Consider the following 19,994-nt stretch of genomic DNA (forward strand, 5'->3'; position numbering starts at 1 on the left):
AGGCTGTTGTTGTTTATTCGTTCAGTCGCTTCCAACTCTTCGTGACTTCATGGACCAGCCCACACCAGAGCTTCCTGTCGGTCGTCAACACCCCCAGCTCCCCCAGGGACGAGTCCGTCACCTCTAGAATGTCATCCATCCACCTTGCCCTTGGTCGGCAGTAATCCCTGGGAACAATCTAGGCTGGCAGTAAATAGATTTTAATTGGTTTTTCTTACTTAAAGGAGTAATTTGGAGTGAAGTTGCCAAAGGCCTCCAGTTCTCAGAGTTTTTCCAAGAGGAGGAGGAAAAAAATAAGCAATCGGTAGGCACAATAAGGGACGCGGTGGCACTGCGGGTTAAACCGCTGAGCTGCCGAGCTTGCCGATCGGAAGGTCGGCGGTTTGAATCCGTGTGACGGGCTGAGCTCCCGTGGCTAGTCCCAGCTCCTGCCAACCTAGCAGTTCAAAAATATGCCAATGTGAGTAGATTGATAGGTACTGCTTTGGCAGGCAGGTAACCGCGTTCCGTTTAGTCATGCCGGCCACATGACCATGGAAGTGTCTTCGGACAAACGCCGGCTCTTCGGCTTTGAAACGGAGATGAGCACCGCCCCCTAGAGTCGGACACGACTGGGCTTAATGTCAAGGGAAACCTTTACCTTTACTTTAAGCTTTTAATAGGACAAAAACACATCAGTTCAAACTTTTTTTACAGCTAAGACTCTAAAAGATAAAAGATGATCCAGTTCAGTTTGATATCATGACTATCACTCCAGGTATAGTATAGGGCAGCAAGTACTGCTTGCTAGAAAAGACAGAAATCACAGCTGGGAACGAAAAAAGCAGGCTGCCTCCACTTGTTTTGGGGACTAAGTACCACCCAGCTTATCTTTTTAAATAGCTTTCCACAGTCAGGAAATCTGTTTGTTTGAAGAAAAAGCAGTGAGTCTGGATTTATTCATGAGGCTAACCACCCAAAATCTTGGAAGCTGGTGTTATGTGTAATAAATAATCAACCCATAATGTTTGCCTTTGTTTTAGAATGTTAAATAAATAGTTTGTCCACCATGGTTTATGGCTGTGGATGCTGTGTGATCCCAAGCAAGTGGGTTAATTCCCTAAACCATGGTTCACAAGGCTTAGGATGGTATACAAACCTGGTCTAAAGCTGCTGGCACTGTCCCTCTGTGACCACAGCTATGTTATAGCACTTATTAGCTATCTTATTTTTACACTACAGTTTTCATCTCCGAAATGGTGTCCTGCCCCCAAAATGCTGGGAAATGGAGCTGTTTGTTTTCAGCAGTCCTGCTGCAATGGCCTCTTAAGGCTGCCAAGAGAGGTGTTGGGGGCACGCACAGCCTCAGTTGCGTGCCTTAATTCAGGGTCTGAAGATACCTAGGCCTTGATTTCAGAGGACACCCTGAACTCAAAAGACGTCACAGGCAAACAGTCCATTAGCTGCCCTGCCGGGGAAAAAGACCTACACTTCACAGACACCAAGCCTATTTGATGCTTAAGTCAAACTGTTCAGGAGCCTGCTACAACTGATCAGCCTGACACCCTTTGGGTCAGTGTTTCTCAACCTCGGCGACTTTAAGCCGTGTGGACTTCAACTCCCAGAATTCCCCAGCCAGCCATGCTGGCTGGGGAATTCTGGGAGTTGAAGTCCACACGGCTTAAAGTCGCCGAGGTTGAGAAACCCTGCTTTAGATGCACCGGATGACCACCCTCCTCCCTCCCAGCCGGCAGGACTGCTAGACAGGCAGGGGATCAGGGGAGATGTAATCCAACACACCTGGAGCAAGACAGATTGGGGAAGGTTGCCAAAGAACCTGTCTGCCAGACCCACCTTCTTTGGGGTTTCTGTCCTCAGCCTTGTCTGGAGGCTGAAAAGTCAAGGACTTCTGTGCCACCCTGTCTCTAACTAGAATAACCCCATGAGACAGCCTCCTCCGTCGAGCCCCTAAAAACCATGACAGTGTTACCCACTCCGAAGCATGGTTGCAGACATCATACATGCAACAGGAAACAGCTTCCTGATCAAGCACAAGATTGTATGGAGTTGAAGGACGACACCTCCACTGAACATCCGTAGCCTGGAAGGTGGGGTGGGGGGTACGTTGCACCAGAGGAAAACTCTCTCAGAGAGAATCCAGTTGGGGTCGATGGGTGTTGCAGCCCTGCACCCAAGGTTGGAGAACATTGACCCAGAATGCCATATCGGCAGCTATTTCTTCCCTTTTGGTTTTATGGAATCCCAAGCTCTTCAACAAGTCAATTTCTTCACCATCCACAGGATTCCTCATGTCTTTTGGAGGGAGGCTATGAAGAACCCTACATCAGTGATGCCTTAGGTGGACAGTACTAGGCCAGCACGCTAAAAGTTTGTTTCAGCCGTGTTCCTTTCTGCTACGTCCAAGCCAAACTTTCTCCAAGTCTCAAGTACATGATTTTCAACAAATAAAGCAAGCGAGAAAGGGATTCGTGCAAAGAAGTCGGGGTTTGGTAGCCACGGTCAATCTAGACTGCAAGATGTTACTGGCGCTCAAGCCAAGATCCTTCACAAACATTTTTTTAAAGCGACTTCTGCCCATATTTTATTCTGGGTACCACCCAAGCCCAGATCCATTCAGGGACAAACCGTGCTAAAATCATCTGCAAGACAAAAGAGGGGTGGTTTTTTTTCACACAGAAGAATTCATAAGACCATTTCATCTACAACTACATTATTACAGGTAGTCCTCGCTTAACAGCCATTCATTTACTGACGGTTCAGACTTACGACAGTGCTGGAAAAACCAACTCATGACCGTTGCAGAGTCCCCATGGTGACATGGTCACAATTTGAGCACTTGGCCACATAATCGCCATTTTCAACTTCCCAGCCAGTTTCTGGCAAGCAAAATCAATGGGGAACCGCGTGATTTGCTTAATGACTATGACCACGTGGTTCGCTTAATACCCGCAGCAATTCGCTTAACAACTGCCACAAAAAAAGTGGTAAAACCGGGTCAGATTCCCTTAATGACCGCTTCACTTAGCAACCAACATTCTGGTCCCAATTGTGGTCATTAAGCAAGGACTACCTGTAACAATAATCCTGTTTACAACAGTAAAATAAAATCCAAAGACAGCTCAGAATTTGTCTCCATTCCAGATCTTCCTATTCCTTCCTTTTCAAAAGGAAAAGAAAAAGACAGACCTTTTATATACCTTGAGCAATAAAATGAAGCAAGATCTAAGCAACTGTCACTGCATCTTAAGGCACTGGCTCAACCTTTTTAGCCTGGAGGAACCCTTGAAATAATTTTCAGGCCTCAGGAAGCCTTTGCGTGAAGATTGCAAAAACTACGAAAATTTCACAATGCAATTCGTTTCTAATCTACACAACCCACATTTTACCGTAACAGTAAAAACGGCAGGCTGGCAGCTGAGTTATGGCAGGTAAAAATTCCCAACACTGCATGCGCTAGCATTGCAGTGTGGTGTGCTAAGTTCAAACAACGCTGTTTATTTTCTTTTTCGACCTCTCGCGGAACCCCACCTGAGAAAGGCTGCTTAGCTCATGCCCCAAATCCTGCACGGTCTTGGTCCACAGCTGCGACAGCAAGGGAAAATAAAAAGAAGCTATGGAGAAAGTGGTCTCACCAAGAGTGTGTGGCGCCAGTATCCTGTCGTCCTTCGGGAGACTCCGAGGGTGGTGACCGCATGACGTACGTACTCATCAGGAGAAGGCACAAAAAAGCTCATTTTGGAGAGCGTGTTACCAGACTTCGTCCCGTCGGTGCAAATGAAGAACGGAATTAAGCTCTGGATGAAAATGCCGTGAGATGCATATTCGTAGTGAAGTGATCTGCTGAAATGATCCAGGTAAGCCTGTTGAGGATAAGGGGCGGGACACCGATTAAAGAACCGAAGATCCAAGTTTAGAACACACAAGAGGGGTCCGTGAGTGCGTATGGAGCCCATCTTGACTCACCAGGGGATGAATTGAATGAATTAATTTAATTAACTCCATTTCTGGATTTCCATACTACACTGAACCCATAAAGCAATCTAACAAGCTGAGTCAAATACATTCAGGCATAAAAAATATGCAACCAAGGTTAACGCCAACCAAGCTTAGTTTCTTATTTGCTTGCGGCTGCTCAGATTTGACCTGATTAAGCCTGTTGTGTGAATCAACCAATAAACACCCAAACCCCAATTCCACCATCAGACTAATCTTGTGATAGCTCAGCCACCCAAACTCACCAGCCCACACCCAGACCCAGTTTTACAACTTTCAAAGCTTCAAAGAATCAGGCTACCAAAATCTGGCAACACAAGAAATATTTTGGGTACTGCAGTAATTTCCCTCCCTTCCTTCCTTCCTTCCTTCCTCCCTTCTCTCACCTTCTCTGATTCTCCTTCCTTCCTTCCTCCTTCCTTCCTTCCTTCCTTCTCTCCTCTCTGTTACTCCTTCCTTCCTTCCTTCCTTCCTTCCTTCCTTCCTTCCTTCCTTCCTTCCTTCCTTCCCTCCTCTCTGTTTCTCCTTCCTTCCTTCCTTCCTTCCCTGACAATTTAAGGCTTAAAGTAAGTGCACTACTGGATTGCTGATCACATCCACCATAACCTTTAGGAGCTGAACAACTTAAAACAATGAAATGCACAGGAAAAAGTTGACCACCCCTACTTGGGATCAACAGTTCTCAACCTTTTGCATCTCAAATCAGAGGGGTGTCCACAGGTTGGATCAAAAGAGTCAAGTCAAGATGGCAGATGCAACCAGGTGAATATGTGACATGTAAAAAGGGGCAGGGCTCCAATCATACAGTTGCAGCCAGCATCTTGGCTCCTTTGACACGCCCTGCTGATGCACCGCCAATCATTCTGTCAAAAAACGGGTCCTACCAAGACCCACTTCAAAAAGCCCACTTCTTCAGAGAAGAGTCTGATGCAATAACAGAATCCTGTAAACATGTATACCAACTGCAGTAAATCTTAAGAACATAAGAAGCCTGCAGTAATACTGTTGACAATTTTTACTGCTTTAACTGTGGAAGTGTTAACAGTAAGGCAAGATGGCAGAGCTGCAGTTGAAGCCCCATCCCTTGGGCATGTGCACAGGCTTGCACTGCCAATGCCACACCTGCCATCTTGCCCTTTTCGACACTCCCCAAGATGCACCATTGTCCTATTTCTCTTTGGGTTGGAAGGAGTCGTATTCCATGTAGACTTCTACCACATACCATCCATGACTGAGAAATCTAATGGCTTCCAGGGCTTGCTGGACTCCATTATCCCCAACCAGTGGCCCAACAAGGCTGTGGCTGATGAGGGTGGGAGTCCAAGAACAGGTCATCTAAATGAGTTAGAGGAGACCAACAAGGGACACTCATAAAATCTGCAGACAACACGAGGCTGGGGGAAATTGCTAACACCCCAGAAGACAGGCTCAAGATTCAAAAGGATCTCAACAGACTTGAATGTCGCACACTATCTGACAAAACGGCTACATGGCATGGGTCCAGGTTACCTGAGGGACCGCCTCACCCCCATTACATCGACCCACCCCACCCGGTCAGGCACAGAGGGCATGTTGTAGACCCTGTCCACAAGGGAGTGTCGATTGGCAGGGCCCAGGAGGAGGGCCTTCTCTGCTGTGGCCCCCGCCCTGTGGCATAAACTACTCCCAGAGATAAGGCAAGCCCTCACTCTCCCGGCCTTCAGGAAGGGGCTTAAAACGTGGCTGTGCCACCTCACTTGGGGCGGAAAAGGGGATAGTTCATCGTGGGAGTGGCTGGCCCCATAATACGGTCCCGGGGAATTTTAACATCTTACCATCTTGGGTTTTAGCTTTTTACTTACCAATTCTATAATATTTACGTATTTTTAGACTTTTGTAACTTTAGACTTTATAACATTTTTAACTGATAAGAATTGTTGTTGTTTTAATGTCTTGTAAGCCGCCCAGAGTCGTGTTTGAGATGGGCGGTGGAAAAATGTGCTAAATAAAATAAATAAATAAAAATAAAACATTGTTCAATGGTGAGAAATGGGAGGTGCTGCAATTGGGCAGGGAAAACCAGGTGCACAGGTACAAGATAGGAGATACCTGGCTTAGCTCTGCTTGTGAAAAGGATCTGGGGCTTTTGGTCGACCACAGATTAAGCATGAGCCAGCAATGTGCCCTAGCTGCCAAGAGAGCCAATGCAGTTTTGGGTTGCATCAACAAAGGGATAGTGCCAAGATCACAAGATATGATAGTATCATTCTATGTTGCCCTGGTAGGACCACACCTGGAATATTGCACCACAAAGTTCTGGTTGCCACAATACAAGAAGGATGCTGAGGAACTGGAAAGAGTGCAGAGAAGAACCACAAGGCAGGGGCTTGAAGGCTCAGTCCCATGAAGAATGGTTAAAGGAACTTGGTATGTTTAGCCTAAAGAAGAGAAGGCTAAGGGGAAATATAGCAATCTTCTAATATATGGAGGGATGTCACAGGAAGAGGATGTGGATCTATTCTGTGTGATGCCCAAAGGTAGGACAGGAACCAGTGGGTGGAAGCTATACAGAGAGAGATCCAAACTTGAAATTAGGAAGGATTTCCTGACTCTGACAGCTATTAAATAATGAAACAACCTGAAGTCATCTCTGGAGGTTTCCAGAAACAGATTGGATAGCCATTTGTTTGGGACGGTATGAGGATTCCTGCCCCGGGCAGGGGCTTAGACTAGAAGACCTCCAAGATCCCTTCCCACTCTGTAATTCTATGATCATTTGAAAGCCCACAGGTACAGCATTCCTGGAGTGTAGCAGCTCAGCTTAAATTGGTCACCTGCCTTCTAGACAATTATTTTTTTCCTGAGGGGCTGTGTATTTCACTGTCATATTAGGATCTCCTTGAAGCTTTTAGTCATCTACCAAAGGTTTACGAACAGAAAATACATGTCCATGGAAAAAGAAAAGCAACCCCATTTTATTTTAGGAATAGGAATCAAAACAGTACCTAAAGTGATGTAGCAGTCAAAGTGTCGGGTTGCAACCAGGAAGAATAGGTGAAGTCCATGCTCTTCCTTGGAGCCCACTAGATTACTTTGGGTGAATTGCTCTCCTTTTCTCCACCCCACTCCACAGGGATATTGTAAGGAATATTCTCCCCATGTGCCAGCTTGAGACCTCTCCCCCACAGGATTGGTTAATAAATTAACACCAACAGACATACTTTTTCCATGTTGACATATACCTTGGAGGCTGAATAGGCTGTATATCGGGGACAGGGATTGCAGCAACTGATAGAAGAGACATTGACGATGGCCCCCTTCTTCCTCTGCACCATGCCTGGCAACACCAGGTGCACCATCATGTTTGCAGCTCCAATATTTACATTGATGAACTCCCAGACCTGGTCCTCCGTCAAGCTGGTGAAGGAATCGGGCAGAGGGCAGAGCACCCCAACAGTGTTCACTAAGATGCCGATCTCTTTGCCCTCGAGAGCCTTCTCGATGACCGGATAGGCCTCACGGCCCCTGCCAAAATCCATCACAACAATTGCTGTTCTGATGCCATAGGTCTCCGCCATCTCTTCAGCAATAGATTCTAATCTCTCCCGATTCCGGCTGATCAAAATGAGGTCAACTCCACGACTGGCCAACTCTTTAGCGTAGGAGAGCCCAATCCCTGAGGTTCCTCCTGCAAAGAGGCAGAGACCCATGGGGTGCAGAGTCAACCCAACAGATTCCACTACAGAAAAGTGGGCAGAAGGCAGAGCAGGATGCAGAGCTTGAGCAGAGATCCTCTCGCCAGGAAGGAAAAATAGGTAAGCCAAACAGAACATCTACCACAGAGAGTTTTCAACCATGGCCACTTGAAGATGTGCGGACTCCAACTTGCAGAATTCCCCAGCCAGTTTGCTGGCAAAATCCATCACAACAATTGCTGGTCTGATGCCATAGGTCTCCACCATCTCTTCAGCAATAGATTCTAATTTCTCCCGATTCCAGCTGATCAAAATGAGGTCAACTCCACGACTGGCGAATTCTGGGAGTTGGAGTCCACACATCTTCAAGTGGCCAAGGTTGAAAAACAGCAATCTACCATGTCAGCGGACACTGTAGTAATCTGTTACTTTCCTACCTATCTCTGTCCAAAGCAAGGAGCATAACAGGAACTCATGACCTTTGAGCTTTCAGAGCGTTATCATTATCTAATGCTGGGGCTCTTGAACTGTGGGCTGCAAACCCCTGGGGAGTTATGAGCAAATCTGAAGCAGGGAGGTTGCACTCACTCTGCCCGGACACAGGTGGTCCTTGCTGAGCTGCTGGTGCTGGACAAGGCTGTGGACAAGGTCCCCGGTTTAAGAACGTCCCGGTTCACGGACGACTCCTAGTTAAGAACAGACTTGCCATAAAGCCTATTATATTAAAAATTCAAGTTAAGCACCATGTTTCGGGTTTAATACACAATACTACTTTGTATATTATTACGTTTAAGACATTTTAGGGTATTTGGAAGTGTTTCTTAAGTGTTTCATACAGATAGAAAGGTAAAATATATACTATCTACTAAGCCAAACATTTGACTAACTGATGCTAAATAACTGTTCAGACTTAAATACAAATTTGATTTAAGGACAGGCGTAGGAACAGGACTCGTTCTTAAACCGGGGACCTGCCGTACCGGATCCAGGCGCTGCGGTTGTCTCTGGGCTTGCAACTCCTTCCACAATATCTCCAATCTCTTCCTGAGAGCCATCCAAGGGAAAAGGCCAGGACTGAGGCACTCTTCGCCCCCCCTTCCCCATCTTCCAAGGACAGCTTCTTCTCAGGAGCCATCATATGGATGCTCTGGTCTATTCTGAAGTGGGATAAGGGTTTAAGAATATTCATCTGGATTGCATTAAGGGTTTGGCTGATTTCACTTATTTTTAATGATTTGGATTAAGATTATTAAGGTATAATAAAAAAATAATGATGTCTGGTTCTGGGTTTGACACGATTAAGATTATTAAAATGGCTGTATTATCAAGTACAATGGCAGACAATTTATACGTTTTTTAGATTGATCTTTATTATAGTAGACAGGAATGTATAGAATAGTAGTAGGAAGGAAGTAGTTAAATAAATGTTACCTTTGCGGGGGGAGTTGATTAGGAGGGTGTGTGTGTATGGGGGTGTGTGTGTGTGTGTATGTATGTATGTATGTGTATGTATGTATGTATGTATGTGTATATATATATATATATATATATATGTGTATATATATATATATATATATATATATATATATATATATATTCTCTTTTAATGTAAGGGGAGGGAGCAACTGTATTTAGTGATTTTTATAATGTACCAATGAAATGATTTATAGAAATAATGTGATTTTGGTTTAATATGGAGTAAGGGATTGATTATGGAAAATCGTTGTATATCCTTGCTGTTAAAAGTCGGAAGTCATCTCTTTCTGTAACTTTAAAAAAAATTCTCTTGTGTTTCCACACTTTTTTAGTCTTTTCTTTTTTTTCCTTTGTAGTTTTTTGTTTTTCTGTAGCTTTTGTCTTTTTTTTGCTTGAAACTTAATAAACTTCTGGTATGGGTCCTGGTAGTGATCCCGCACACTCACTCCAGAAGCATGCTGGCCTCCCATTACAAAGCACCGACCTCCTAGAGAAGCCAGCTTGTTCAGGCCGAGCGGGATAACCACAGTTTGACAGCTTTACTGGGGGGAAAGGATGTCACACGAACCCTTTTCTATTTTATAAGGACCCAGCACCATAATGTATAAGTATCCTGAACTATGGCATTCATCTCAGGCTCTGAGCTGTACATTTCATAGCTGAACAGTCAGGCCTAGTTTTTGGACTTTGTTTCTCAAGCAGGATTGTGCTTTTTGTAACATCGTCATCCAGGAAGACCTCCAGAATACTTAAAAGGTTGCTCGTTCTTTCATACCAGTATAGGGAATAATTTCCCCCCCCCGCTTATTAACTAGTCTGATTATGATTTCTTTTCAAGTGCCTTGGAAAATACTACCTTTAGCTGCCAAGCCTGGAATCCATTTCAGAAAAAGGGGACTTGCAGTAAACCCAAGAGGGACTTGATCTTTTGAAGGTTTCCAAGTCTTCTACTGTCAGCCTTCCCAGGCAGACCAGACAGGAAACACAACCAGAGGAGCTAATTCTACTTTATTGTAAAGCTACATTAACAGAATCTTGCAAGGCTGAAAGTACAAATCTCCCACTGCCTCCTTTACAGGCCAAGAAATTTGGGCTGCCCATTATGCAGCTGCGGGCTGTGCTCCCTCTTATCTGACAGTTCCCTAGGCAGCAGCTCTTCGTCCCGTCTCCCAAGGTCTTTCCCACATTCCATTACATCTACCCACCTCTTCTACCCAGGAATACCACACTATTTGGCATACCTGATTTTGTAAGATACTGCAACAAAATTATCCCTTTGGCTTTGCTAATACAGAGAATAGGAGAAGATAGAGCAGGGGCAATCAGCCATTCCCTTTGTCCTTCTGCGTTTGGTGTAACCTGATTCCTACAGCACTTATTATTAACTAACACATTCAGTCATTAGTCATCATCTTGACACTGACTTTGGACTCCAGAGCTCATAGCTAAAACGGATGGCCTAAATTTTGGACCTTTTTCTAGCATTCAACATTTCAGCTACAGGTAGTCCTCGACTTACGACCATTCGTTTAGCGACCATTCAGTTACGACAGCACTGAAAAAGTGACTTGTGACCAGTCCTCGCACTTACGACTGTCACAGTGTCCCCCCGGTCAGATGATCAAAATTCAGGTGCTTGGCAACTGGCTCGCACTTACGACAGCTGCAGTGTTCCGGGGTCACGTGATCACCATTTGCAGCTTTCTCAGCTGGCTTCTGAGCAAGATCAATGGGGAAACTAGATTTGCTTCACGGCCATGTGATTCACTTAACAACCATGGTGATTCGCTTAATGACCACAGCAAAAAAGGTCATAAAATCAGGCGTGACTCACTTAAGCCTTGCTTAGCAATGGAAGTTCCAGTCGCAATTGTGATCGTAAGTCGAGGACTGCCTGTACTTGGGATGTTCTGTATCCTTGCCGTGACATTGGAGTATCTCAACCAACGACTCTAATGCCTCAGGCAGCTAACGGATAGCCTGTTACCCACGCAGAACGAAAAATCCGAAAGCAGATGCCTACTGTTAGGCTAACACGAGGACTTTCCAAGTATTACGTTCTTGTTACTTCGCTGGAGAGACAGCACACAAAGCCACAGGGAGGTTCTTACCTGTGACAACAGCCCATTTCCCATACCGCCTGCTTAAGTCAGGCCTGCCAAACATCCGGGGAACAAAATGCACCCTGATCAGCGCATAAGTGTTATTCAGAACGGTGACGCACACCTTGGTGGCATAGAGAGCTCCCGCAAGCGCGAGCATCTCTACGCAGTAGTTGTAGGACCGTCCGATCTCCCGCAGCAACAGGGAGAAACTGTCCACCGCAGCCATTGCAACCCGTTATCTTTAAAGGGAAAACACAATAGATGTGCTAGGATGAACTTGTGTGACATATATGTAAATGCATACAGTAAGTAAACAAGTTTATTGTTGTAAACGCAGGTCATAACGCAGGAATAAAAGAAAAGAACAGTAAAGCAATAAAACAGTGAAATTATAAAATAAAGTAATAAAAGCAGCATCAGATATAAAAAGGCTACAACAAAATAAAGCCAAAGCTACAACTAAGAACTTAGGTATTTCTTCCTAAGTTTAATTAAATGAGAGGGACGCGGTGGCGCTGCGGGTTAAACCGCTGAGCTGTCGATCGGAAGGTCGGTGGTTCGAAACCGCGCGGCGGGGTGAGCTCCCGTTGCTCGTCCCAGCTCCTGCTCACCTAGCAGTTCGAAAACATGCAAATGTGAGTAGATTAATTGGTACCGCTTCGGCGGGAAGGTAACGGCGTTCCGAGTCGTCATGCTGGCCACATGACCCGGAAGTGTCTATGACAACGCCGGCTCCAAGGCTTTGAAACGGAGATGAGCACCGCCCCCTAGAGTCGGACACGACTGGACTTTACGTCAAGGGAAACCTTTACCTTTACCTTTAGAGCAAAGTAGCAACCTGGCTGCCGACAGTCCAGTTTTCGAAGGTCAGAGCCCTTGAATTCACCTACCATCAGTAATTCGGCTCTAATCTCACTGTATATGGGGCAGTGGATAATGGGTAACATCCTCCACTTGACCAACACAAGGACAGAGACGTCGTCATTCCACAGGGAGCTTCCAAAATCTCCCTCCTTCGAGATATGCGGAGGGCATGGTCTGCTGGCGAAGGGATGTTCAAGTCCTTCTCCGTGAAGCCCTGGTTATGTTAACCAGGTACCAGGAGAGGCTTCTGTGTTTTTTATAATGATGGTACCAAGATGAAAATTTGGATGATTGTACTGCAGTTGCATCTTGATTAGCGACCCTTTCAAAAAGCCAATCTGTATATGTATATACACGCACCATGCCCTTCCTCCAAGGAGCTGAGGACTTCTAATCTTGGAAGCTCCTGCAGTGACTGGGGCCAGTCTCTCTCAGTGCAACCTACCTCACAGGGCTGTTGTGGGGAAAAATAGGAGGAGGGCATAGCATTTGCCAGGCCAGCACCATCCCCATAGTTCTTTTATAAGACAGCCAAGCCTGCATAGGGAAAGGTACATATAAAACTACAGAGAATGTCCCACAAAAAGGGATACAGTCAAGATATAACAAACTTTGTGTCTTAAGGGCCATTATCTAACAGACATCTTGTCAGAACCCATGATCAAAGGACTGAGAAATCATTTGATCGTGTTCATCTGCCATGAAGAGGCAACACGTGTCAAGCACCCAAGGGAAGGGGGATCCAACGTGGAATGCGAAAGTGTGCTGTTTGGGTTAATGAGGAAAGTGACAAGGCTGTACGAGCAGAAGATATCTGTGCTTTGCACGCAGGACTGTTGGAATTAAGTGGGAAAAGTAAAAAGGGGGGTGGGGGCTGTTCTGGCTGCTTCTTGGCTTTTTATTAAGTAGTTTAGGCGGGAATCCCCAATCGCAGCTTTTTCCATCTTGCTCTGTACACCTTCTCAATAAGTATGAAATCTGCATATGGTATATGTGCATGAGTCAGACTGTTATTGGGATCATAGGTGTCAGATTATTACACATCTGCCGACTAGCAAGTCTCTTTATGGGAACCAGATATCTGACACACGAACTGCTTAACTTAACGAACTGCTTAACGAACTGCATTTGCAACAAAAAATTACAGTGAAAATATGCAAAAAAAAAAAAAAAGTACTTAGGCCTACATGTCTATGAAACGCCTTTTTCCAGCCTCAGAAACACTGGTTTTGCCATTGCAATATTTTTCCAACGAATCTTTATTTAAAGAACACATGCTAGCGATCATAATAGCACCGATGACAACGTACTTTTCAAATTTCACCCTAGAAACGTAGGACACGATATGTGAGCTCCAGACTCCAGGGATCGTAGATTTGAAGAGGCTGGACTGAAGCCGATGGCTGGAATCAGGAAATAAATTAAATGACATAAATCTAGGCTGTTGAGTCTGTTGATCTAGGAGGGAAAGAGGTCTACAAGATCACAACACATGAAAGTTTTAATGACTACTGTTGTGAAAAGAGTCTAATTTTTTTTTTTAAACCAAGACCCTCCAAAAGCTGGACAATCCTTGATTTTAAGAATGGACAGAGGCCAAAAAGGACACACCCTCCTTTTGACAGATGCAGAGGGAGCGTGCGTGTATCCACCTTTGGAAGGAAAGATGGAACATAAATAGTTTGGCATCATTTGCACACTCAGCCAGCACATGGCTGGCAAGCCCCACATGGCTAGTGAACTCAAAAGCCATAGGGATTTCAAAGAGGCAGTTATTGCAAGCCAGGGTGCAGACATAATCTTGCAAACGTCAAGAATAAATTCCTAGGCAGATTAAGGACAAGCCAATTAAGGGGGAGTCTCTTTGAAACTCCCCCCGCCCCGCCCGCAGCTGAACTCCCCCGCCTGGTCCTCCCGGCTGCTGAATCAAGCTGGCTGTTTTAGGTCCATTTACTCAGAAATCAGGATCACTTAATCCAGGGACAATCTGGTTTATGGCATGAACGCCACCCATAATCATTTTTATACATGGATGTTTATTTGGAACCCCTGGGATTTCTTTGCTCAGGAATGACCCAGCAACTTGCAGCAGGCATCTCTATTCCATTCCGACGTGGCAAACACGATTTTTAAAATCAATCAATCAATCAATCAATCACATGTGTATAGCTACCCATCTCAGATAAGCTGATAAACAGGATGCCAAAATAACAGGCTCATCCGTCATTGCCTTTACAAAGCAAAGAGGCAATGACCAATCCCCACCTTTCTTTGCTTTACTGACCTTACCAGGTGTTCTCCGACGTAGGTGGGCTTTGCATCACAACGTAACACCTGCAAGACTGCAACTTTCCCCCTAATCCAACATTGTCATTGGTTAAAACCTTCCCTTTTAGCCTACCTGGCCTTCTAGCGAGTAGGAAAACCCGGAAAGTAGAGTTTGAAAACCTCCCGGCAAATGCAATTGCCACTGAATCCAATTCTGGAGGATTCCCCAGCCGCGTTTTCCACATCGCTAGCGTCAGGACTCCTTCCCCTTTCAAACGCTCAGCTCTCAGATCCTGAACGCGGTGTAATAAATAACAATACAGAGTCCAAAGATCCCGTGTTCCTGCTTCCTCCATGGCGGCTTTTTTTTAAATAGGACCGTTTTAAAAAATCGAATATTGGGTCACCAGTTAATTTGGGCGAGTGATTCTAACGCTTTGTAGCAACACTATTATATATATCTTCCTGAAGGATTTATATATGGCTCAGTGGAAGAGTTACAATGGCACCCAGGGCTACATTTTACAAGCATTCTAAGAAGGAGTACGTCCATTATGGCAATCAGGAAAGCTTCTCTTTTATATTTAAATTAGGGCAACAAGAGGGGAGGAACACGCTTGATCATCACGACAACCGCAAAAGCTTGCTCTGTTCCACCGATGTTCGCAGACTTGGTTTCGGATCTCTGAACCCAAAACATGGTGCCTCGAAACAGCGGGAGACGAGTCTAGACTTTTCATATCTCTATTAGCCCAGCCTCGGTGTTGGAGGGCTAGAAGCAAGAGACGCCGCCGCAGTCGCAAATGGAGGGCGGGGCTTAGCGGGACAAGCTGGCCTAGGGGCGCGTGCGCGGGGCCCCGTGCGTGGTGCGTCGTCGCCGTGGAAACGGGGAAGCCGTTGGCGGGGAGCCGTTGAAGGCGGGTAGGGAAGCGGCCGTCGGGGGCGAAGGGCCGGGGCGGGCGGGCGGGCGGGCGAGCAGGCAGGACGGCCCGCTGAGGGGGCGGCCGCGCCGGAGGGGCGAGAGGGTGAGGCGGCGGGGGCGCAGGATGATCATTAGTATTCATATAATCAACAATGAATGGAATAATATAGAATAATTTATCGTTAATAATTATCCTCATTATTTATTATTGCCATTAATTATCTGAGTAATAATTTAATAATATATAATGATTTATTTTTATTAATATATACTTATATAATACTGCTGCAGCATAGGATTAATTATTGCGTCGATAACCCTATTATCATCATCGTCATGGATAATGAAAAAGAGTCCCCCTTTTTGGGGGGAGATGGGCGGTGACAGAAATTTGAGTAATAAAATAAAATAATAAATTATTTATCATTATTATCAATAATTAATTGAATATAAGATTTGTATTAATATGTAAGAATATATTTATACGTATGCTGCTGCAGCATTATTGCATTGATATCCCTATTATCATTATCATTACATTATTAATTATGATTGATAATTTAATAATTTAATAATACATGATTTATTTTTATTGATATAGAATGGTTATATTTTATATTTATACTGCTGCAGCAAGTTACTAATTATTGCATTGATATCCCTATTATTTAATATATATTTATATGTTTATTTATATTTAGTCTAATGAATAGTTTTTATTTTTATATTATATATATATATATATATATATATACTTATACTGCTGCAGAAAATTATATTATTATTGCTGCATTCATGTTAATTATTGCATACATATCCCAAATCAGGGTGCCAGATATGGGATCTCCTCCTCTTTTTTTATCACCACCACAACCCTGCGGGGCAGACTGGACTGAGAGGGGGAGAGAGAAAGGAGGGGGGAAACTGGCCTGAAGTCACATGATGGAATAAGTAATTTATAAGTCTTTGTTTACTGACTTTTTTATACTCAGCTTTTTCCCTGGGTACAGACAGGACCTGGGTACAATACAATAAATGACTGTATAATATCAGTTAGACTTTGCAGGCAACCTTTAATATAATGATTATCAGTTTATTCTCCAACTACTAATCCAGAAGTAAAGGGGGTTGACGCGTTTTATGGTCAAGTTCAATCTGAAGCTGACAGAACATGCAGGCAAGATACCCTGCTTGTGGCTGGAGACTGGAATGCCAAAGTTGGAAATAGTAAGGAAGAAAATGGATTTGGACTGCATTGCTTAGGAATCCAAAATGCAGCGTAAGAACGGCTTATCATTCCTGCCCATCCAATCTTCGTTGCTAATACGGTTTCCGTACAACCAAAACGATGCCTATATACCTGGACATCGAAAGATGGAGTACGTAGAAATCAGACTGAGTATACTATTGGTATGAGGAGGTGGAAGTGCTCAGTAACAGCAAAATGTGTTCAGAGGCTAATTGTGGAACTGTTCATGAGCTCTTCCTGTGCGTGTTCCAAGTAAAGCTGACGTGGAGGAACAAAGCCAAACAGTCCATGATATGGCCTTGAACATATCATACCTGCCATTTTCAAAGAGAACATCAGGAATCGCTTGGAAGTCCTGAACCTCGTAGATAGGGAACCAGAGAAATTGTGGAATGAAATCACAGAAGTTGTCAAGAATGAATGGGAGAAGCGGGTGCCCAAGATGTGGGCAGTGCTTAACAGCTGCTCAGGGATGTATTTGTTTGAGTTATATCCTGCCTTGCCTTCGTGAGCACAAGGCAGTGTGCATAGCACTCCCTTTTTTTTTTTTTCTTTTCCTCCCAGCAACCCTGTGAGATAGATTAGCCTGAGGGAGTGTGATTGGCCCAAAGACCCTCGAGAGTTTCCGTGGCTTAGGGCGGACTAGAACTTGGTCTTCCCACTCTTACTCCAACACATCTTCCCTATAACGCCACGCAGACATCTTCTGAAGGCTGCCCACAACCTTGGAGGCTTATCCACCCCGGGTTAGAGGTTTTACGCCAGTCTTTATTCCAGCAGAACTCTAAACACAGCCATCCTTAGTCACAGTATTTACTAATCTCGAGCAAAATACGGTGGCTTCAAGGTGGCTTCCACGATCCACTACGCTAGCAAAATACGGTGAGATGAACCGTAGCTTGAAACTGCTCCAGGGTGTTGAGTACCTGATAGAATGCTATGAAGCCTACGACTGTATAAATGCCAGGTCTTCTCTTCTAGGTGACGGAACTGAAGATGTACCCACCCGGTGAAGAGCCTGGATTGGGAGAGGCTGCTCCTGCAGCGGAGGGAAATGACCAAGGAATAAAAAGCTCTGAGCGGGAAGGTGGCGCTTCCAGCATGGGGGACAGCGTATTTAAAGCAGGTAGCCAGTGCCAAAAAGGGTGGATGTAAACGCCAGTTTTGAGCGTGAAGTCATACTGGCGAAGTATATTAACTACAATGCGGTGATTGCAGTCCGAAGTCTTGCCCCGTAGTTATTCCTATGGGCTCCTAAGCACCTGATGTGCTACTAGCGGTACTAAAATAACTGTGGTGACCCATGGTAGGCTACAATTTAGTTTGCTTGTCTGTGGCTCACTGCTGACACCAGACACTGTCGATAAGCCACAGCCAAGCAAGCTAGAAGGATGCGTGAACTAAGTCATTGAGCGAGGATTGGAACGCACGGTTGCGGCTACAAAGCACGTCTCTCCAGGGTCACTGAATTCAAAACACGTTGAAGCAGTGGGGGCTGGTTTCTTAGACAGCGGTATTTAAGGACCATTCCCCGAAACCTCAGGACAAAACTATTGGTTTTTGTAAGAAATCCACGAAGCTGTGTAGCGTATCAGTGGCCTTTCATGGTGAGCGGTAGTTTGTCTCAGCAACTCATAGTTTGCCAAATAAACCACTACTGGCTGGGGTTATGCCACATACCAGGCCAAAATCAAGTAAACCAAATTTACGACTCATCAGCAATGTGAGAACAAGTTCATCCTCTCTCTTTCTGCCTCCCCGCACACTTTTACACACAAACACTATATTTTAAAGAAAGTGTCTTTAGAAGAAACGGGCTTTTTCCTATCGTTTTGAAGTCCTGGAAAAAGGCTCTGATCTTCCTGTTCGCAGCCCACATATTTATTAGGTGCACATTTAGCACATGCAGGCACCTAAAAACCTCTTAACGTGTATCCAAAATGTGCTCCCGAGGTATCTCCTTGTTGCATTTTTAACCCATACAGCCACCTCAGTTCTTTGGGTGATGTAAAAATATTCTGCTACAACCTTGGAGTATGAACTGAAGTAGAAGGTGTCCCTGGGAAGAAAAAGAATGTCTGTTCTAGTCAGTTTCTGCACCTATACAGCAATTCTCTCTCTTTCTGTGTTGCTACTTGGATTGATTTTGAGAGCTTTTTTAAACTACTGTTGAAGTTCAAGGTTGTATTGCAGCTCATTCGAAATAATTCACTTTATTTTATGCTATCACACACAGTATGGGTTCATATATCTTGTTAATCCTGGATTTTGAACCACAGTCTACTGAACATGTTCACATGCTCTGTTTCCATGGTTAGATTTACATAAAATTTCTAAGATGAAATCGGTTGATCATATTACAGATTAACAAAATACATCATTCAGATACTGCCTATGGGAACATGTGTTCTTTTCACCTCCCTATTTTAATTCAGCTCTCAAAAAAGAATTACCCTAAAGATTCATTTTGGGAATCATCACAAATTCTTTACTGGATGCTGACAGTTAACCATAAATCAGCCTCCCTTGCTTTTTCAAGCTGAAACTAAGTCTAGCTATATACTACTAAAACTCTTGTGTCTGTTTGATACTTTGTAACCTTTACCTGGGCGAAACGGTGGGTCATAGGCCAACAATTTTTGAACCAAGGCACCTCATATGGTCTAACTTACAGAATTTGTCCAAAATCCAGGACCTGTGGCTCCCATGAAATAGAAATTTGGCAAATTTTATAAAACATTTGATGACACAAAAATTATCATAAAACATTTGATGACATAGTACAAAATGTCTTAAGACATTTCCTGTGGTCAACTCCTGATGTTTGACTGTGCTATACAATTCAATATGAATGACATAGGCTATTTTCAAGCCATTTCAAGACCGTTTTCAGTTCTTGCTTGCAGGTTCACTTTTTGAAAGTTCTTTGTAAGCCCTGCTCTAGCCAGGAAGCAATAGCCTCATACAGGTAATCCTCACTTAATGACCACAATTCAGACCGGAATTTCGGTTGCTAAGCAAAGCTGTCATTAAGCAAATCTGACCCAATTTTATGACCTTTTTTGCGGTGGTCATTAAGCAAATCACTGTGGGCATTAAGCAAGCCACATGGTCGTTAAGTGAGCCACACAGTCCCCCACTGATTTTGCTTGCCAGAAGTGGGTCAGGAAGGTAGAAAATGGTGATCATGTGACCACGGGATGCTGCGACGGTCACAAATGCAAACCGGTTTCCAAGCTCCCAAATCGTGATCATGTGACCATGGGGACACTGCAATGGTTGTAAGTGTGGGGACCAGTGATACGTCGGTTTTTTCAGCACCGTCATAAGCCCAAACCATCACTAAACAAATGGTTGTTAAGCAAGGACTACCTGTAGGAAGCTAATCTAATTTCATGGGTCTGATTCCTACAGAAATTGACTCACCTGATGGGCTGCATCAA

General features: G+C 44.5%; 1 protein-coding gene across 2 annotated transcripts; it reads right to left on the bottom strand.

Moving 5' to 3' along the window:
• Positions 1-679: 679 nt before the first annotated feature.
• Positions 680-14,499, bottom strand: HSDL1 (hydroxysteroid dehydrogenase like 1). 2 transcript variants are annotated; one of them, XM_063313032.1, is made up of 5 exons: positions 14,402-14,499; positions 11,255-11,487; positions 7,215-7,660; positions 3,633-3,860; positions 680-2,639 (listed from the first exon to the last, which is right to left on the bottom strand). In XM_063313032.1, the coding sequence occupies exons 2-5, from the start codon at positions 11,472-11,474 to the stop codon at positions 2,559-2,561; spliced, it is 975 nt and encodes a 324-aa protein (XP_063169102.1). In that variant the 5' UTR covers positions 11,475-11,487; positions 14,402-14,499; the 3' UTR covers positions 680-2,558. The 2 variants fall into 2 exon arrangements, with proteins under 2 accessions (XP_063169102.1, XP_063169103.1); XM_063313033.1 differs by having other exon boundaries at positions 14,397-14,499.
• Positions 14,500-19,994: the final 5,495 nt, after the last annotated feature.

Source organism: Candoia aspera, chromosome 11 (genome assembly GCF_035149785.1).
Source record: "Candoia aspera isolate rCanAsp1 chromosome 11, rCanAsp1.hap2, whole genome shotgun sequence".
Taxonomy (NCBI): domain Eukaryota; kingdom Metazoa; phylum Chordata; class Lepidosauria; order Squamata; family Boidae; genus Candoia; species Candoia aspera.